We start from the raw sequence: 4,261 nt of genomic DNA, 5'->3' as shown, positions 1-4,261 counted from the left end.
CCATGAAGGGCTTTGGGGAGGAATTATATAATGCAAGCCCGTTCGGGACTTTAAATGCACTTATTGCTCAAATAATGAACATATAATGATATGTCTCCCTGTTTGATCTTGCCTAGAGAAGCAGTTGTTATTCTTGGTTATCAGGAAGCAGTGTGGGTTGCTGATTTTGGTGTTGGTATTTATTTCACTCCCTTCCTCACCCTGAAACTGTCGGAGGTGGTGCAGTCAGATGGCCCAGGGCTAGATTAGACCGAGGAGCTTTGTCATGCAGACAATTTCACCAAAATCTCGTTGAATCTGGCTCTACTTGACAGCATTGGAAGGTTTAAAGAGATCGACAGAAGTAAGGTAAGGGAGTATACCCTATTCCCTGCTTCTCTTGCATTGGTGAGTGGAGAAGATCCTGTCTGCTCTGGATTGGCCTGCAGAGGACCCTGCAATTTGCTTCTGGAAGCACTCAGTCTGAGAGTAGATGAGCTCTTTTAAACATGATTCTAGTGGAGGCTTTCCCCATGACATTGATTGAGATATCCCTGTAGTCACTGCAAATCCCTCTGTCCCCTTTCTTCATGCAAATTGTGATTTTGTTCCGTCACCCATCCCGCAGGACAGATCTGTTGTCCTGGCAGAGGAGGAAGGTATGGATGAGAAAGTGTGGGGGGAGAGGAGACGGCCTGTCTTTGAGCAGTTCAGCAGGAGTTCCTTATGCTGGAGCAGCCTCTTTGTGTGCAAAGCAAGCAAGAGCCTTTGCAGCCTTTTGGGTTTGTTGGTCAACTCAACCGCGACAGGAGGGCACCAGAGACTGGGAGATGTCATCCGTGAGGGCTTCACCATCTGGCCACAACAGATGGAGAAACGGCTTCACCCAGAGAGTGGTGAGCCTGTGGAATTCCTGCCATAGAAAGTGATGGAGGCTAAAACATTGAATGATTACAAGTTTTTTTTAAATTCATTCAAGTGACATGGGTGTCGCTAGATATAGTTCTGAAGGCAAAAGGGATCAAAGGGGGGGACTGAGAAAGGTACTGATTTGGATGATCAACCAGGACATTCTCCCCATGTCTGCGTGGGTTTCCTCCGGGTGCTCCGGTTTCCTCCCACAATCCAAAGATGTGCAGGTCAGGTGAACTGGCCATGCTAAATTGCCCACAGTGTTAGGAGAATTAGTCAGAGGGAAATGGGTCTGGGTGGGTTACTCTTCGGAGGGTCAGTGTGGACTGGTTGGGCCGAAGGGCCTGTTTCTACACTGTAGGGAATCTAGTCTAAATCTAAATTCAACCAGGCTCGAAGGGCTGAATAGCTTCAACTGTCATGGGCAGTTTTGAATAGTCTTTTGAGAAGTTTTCCTGCCTACTTTCATCGTATTGCAGTGCCCATTGAGCATCGCCATGACTGTCCTTTTTGCTTCAACAGTGGATACCATCTCTGCTGGGTTGGCCTCAAACTAGACTGAAAACAAAAATTTGCTGGAGATCACAGCGGGTCAGGCAGCATCCGTGGAGAGAGAGCAAGCTAACGTTTCGAGTCCAGATGACTCTTCATCAGAGCTTCCACGAAGTGTGGAGAGGACAGCATTTATGCCCGTGAAGGCTGAAACTCACGTGAGGCAAGTCTGAGTCGTTGGCCATCACTGACAAATGTGGCTGTGAAAGCCAGTTTTGGCAAACACCAGCAGTGAAATAGAAAGCAACGAAGATTTACACTGTGATAAAAAAAACAACCAGAATTCTTGTCGGAGGGAAGAGCACAATTTCTTCAGGATGGGGTCTCAAACTGGTCTTTGTCATGGGTTCTGCCTTCAGTCAATATTGCTGTTCCTGTATTAGAAGTAACTGAACTCAGCAAATGTAATCACTATCAATGAAGTTTGTATTGGTGTTATTGTAAAATATTTCACTATTCTGTTTCAAGTGCCTTGACAATTTAGTTTCATATTGGAGTACTGTGTACTCACTGTAACACACTGTGTATGTCAGTCAGAATTGTCAACCCAAATCAATCAAGACTTTTGAATAAGTGATGTTCATCTGTGGAACCTTTCAGACATTGAATTGTAGATTTTACACCAAAGATCCATTTAGGAGTGAAGTAACATTTCACAGTTTTATTGTGAACGAACTCCTGTCGAGAGTTCTTGAATTAGGCGAAAGGTCACAGATACAGGTAGTAATAAAGAATACTGCAGGTCTAAAACTTCAGCAACATATCCAGAATATTAAATTCCAGCCAATTATATAGCTGCTAATATCAGCAGAAATGAAGTAAATCTTTTTGTGTCACTATTCCCGGGTGTGATTAACAACAGCACCCAATCACTTATCGCAAATCGCTTCCTGAGCAGGTAAATGGCATCTCTCCGGTTTGATGGTATTAGCCTACAGCAGATTTAGCAGATTTACTGCTGAAACTCTGCTCAGGACGAAGTGCAGCTGAATGGTTCCTCCTTCGTGTGAACTCGGTGGTGTGACTGGAGGCCAAATAAGCGGGCAAATCCCCTCCCACACACAGGGCAGGTGAACGGTTTCTCTCCCGTGTGAACGCGCTGGTGCCTGACCAGATCGAAGGACTGAGTGAATTTCTTAGCGCACGTGGCGCAGGTGAACGGTCTCTCCCCGGTGTGAATCCGCTGATGTACAGTGAGCTTGGATGAACTGCTGAAGCTTTTCCCACACTCGGGGCAGCTGAACGGCCTCTCGCCGGTGTGAATTCTCTGGTGTGCCGTGAGGCTGGACGAATGCTTGAACCTCTTCCCGCAGGAGTCGCAGCTGAATGGATTCTCCTGGGTGTGGATGCGCTGGTGTGACTGGAGGCTGAATAACCGAGTGAATCCCCTCCCACACACGGGGCAGGTGAATGGTCTCTCCCCCGTGTGAATTTGCTGGTGCCTCACCAGATCAAAGGACTGAGCAAACTTCTTCCCGCACGTGGGGCAGGTGAATGGCCTCTCACCGGTGTGAGTGCGCTGATGGGCAGCGAGGGTGGAGGAATGCCTGAAGCTTTTCCCGCAGGAAGCGCAGCTGAACAGATTCTCCTCGGTGTGCACTCGGTGGTGTGACTGGAGGCCAAATAAGCGAGCAAACCCCTTCCCGCAGACGGGGCAGGTGAACGGTTTCTCTCCGGTATGAACCCGCCGATGCCTGACCAGATCGAAGGACTGAGTGAATCCTTTCCGGCACACGGCGCAGGTGAACGGCCTCTCGCCGGTGTGAATCCGCTGGTGTGCAGTGAGGGTGGAAGAGTTGTTGAATTTCTTACCGCAGTAAATGCAGTTGAAAGGCCTCTCCTCAGTGTGGACCCTCTGGTGTGACATCAGAGAGGTTGTTTGAGTAAATCCTTTCCCACATACGGAGCAAACAAATGGCTTCTCCCCAGTGTGACTGCGTCGATGGCTTTCCAGCCGGCAGGAATAAGTAAATCCTTTCCCACAATCCTCACATTTCCACGGTTTCTCCATGGTTCCAGTGTTTAGGTGTCTCTCCTGGTTGGACAATCAGATGAAGCCCCAACCATGCACACAATTCGTGGAATTTCTCTCCTCGCTGTGAGTGTTGAGATTCATTTCAAACTGTATCCAGTCTGGGTGAATCAAATGACTGTTAATGTTTAAGGCGTTTCTCATCTGTGAATCTTTCCCAATGTCCTAGAAAAGGAACTTACAGACATTATCACTGTCAGTAAAAAACAGAAATTCAGTTGAAACTAATTCCCTTGTCTCTGAAGTAATTTTTCTTCTCCTATTCCCCCAAAACTGGAAATTCCCAAATCAGCATCGCTGCCACCACCCCCCCCCCCCCCCCCCCCCCGCCCGCCCCCGTTGGAATTCAAACCCCTCACATCATGGAGCACAGATAAGGTGAACAGCCAAGGCCATTTCCCTGGGGTGGGGGAGTCCTGAACTAGAGGGCATAGGTTTAAGGTGAGAGGGGAAAAATTTAAATGGGACCCCAAAGGGGCAACTTTTTCACACAGAGAGTGGTGTGTGTATGGAACGAGCTGCCAGAAAAAGTGGTAGAGCTTGGTACAATTACAACATTTAAAGGACATTTGGACAGGCCTATGGATAGGAAATGGGGCAGCAGGGTGACTCAGTGGTTAGCACTGCTGCCTCATTGCGCCAGGGACCTGGGTTCGATTCCAGCTCTCAGGTGACTGTGGGGAGTTTGCACATTCTCCCCATGTCTGTGCTAGTTTCCTCCAGGTCCTCCGGTTTCCTCCCACAATCCAAAAGATGTGTGGGTTAGGGTGGATTGGCTGTGCTAAA

The 4,261-nt window shown here is 48.2% G+C and overlaps 1 protein-coding gene across 1 annotated transcript; it reads right to left on the bottom strand.

Moving 5' to 3' along the window:
* Positions 1–2,413: 2,413 nt before the first annotated feature.
* LOC140457211 (uncharacterized) lies at positions 2,414–3,454 on the bottom strand. The gene has a single exon (XM_072551300.1). It carries the CDS (start codon positions 3,452–3,454, stop codon positions 2,414–2,416), a length of 1,041 nt encoding a protein of 346 aa, XP_072407401.1.
* Positions 3,455–4,261: the final 807 nt, after the last annotated feature.

The sequence above is a fragment of the Chiloscyllium punctatum genome, chromosome 31, assembly GCF_047496795.1.
Source record: "Chiloscyllium punctatum isolate Juve2018m chromosome 31, sChiPun1.3, whole genome shotgun sequence".
In the NCBI taxonomy this organism is placed as follows: Eukaryota; Metazoa; Chordata; class Chondrichthyes; order Orectolobiformes; family Hemiscylliidae; genus Chiloscyllium; species Chiloscyllium punctatum.
The sequence above is the reverse complement of the archived record's forward strand: the minus strand, read 5'-3'. Positions and strand labels throughout refer to the sequence as shown.

Bases quoted from the DNA above. Each gene is read 5' to 3' on its own strand.
- LOC140457211 (XM_072551300.1), bottom strand. From the start codon at position 3,454: ATGGAGAAACCGTGGAAATGTGAGGATTGTGGGAAAGGATTTACTTAT.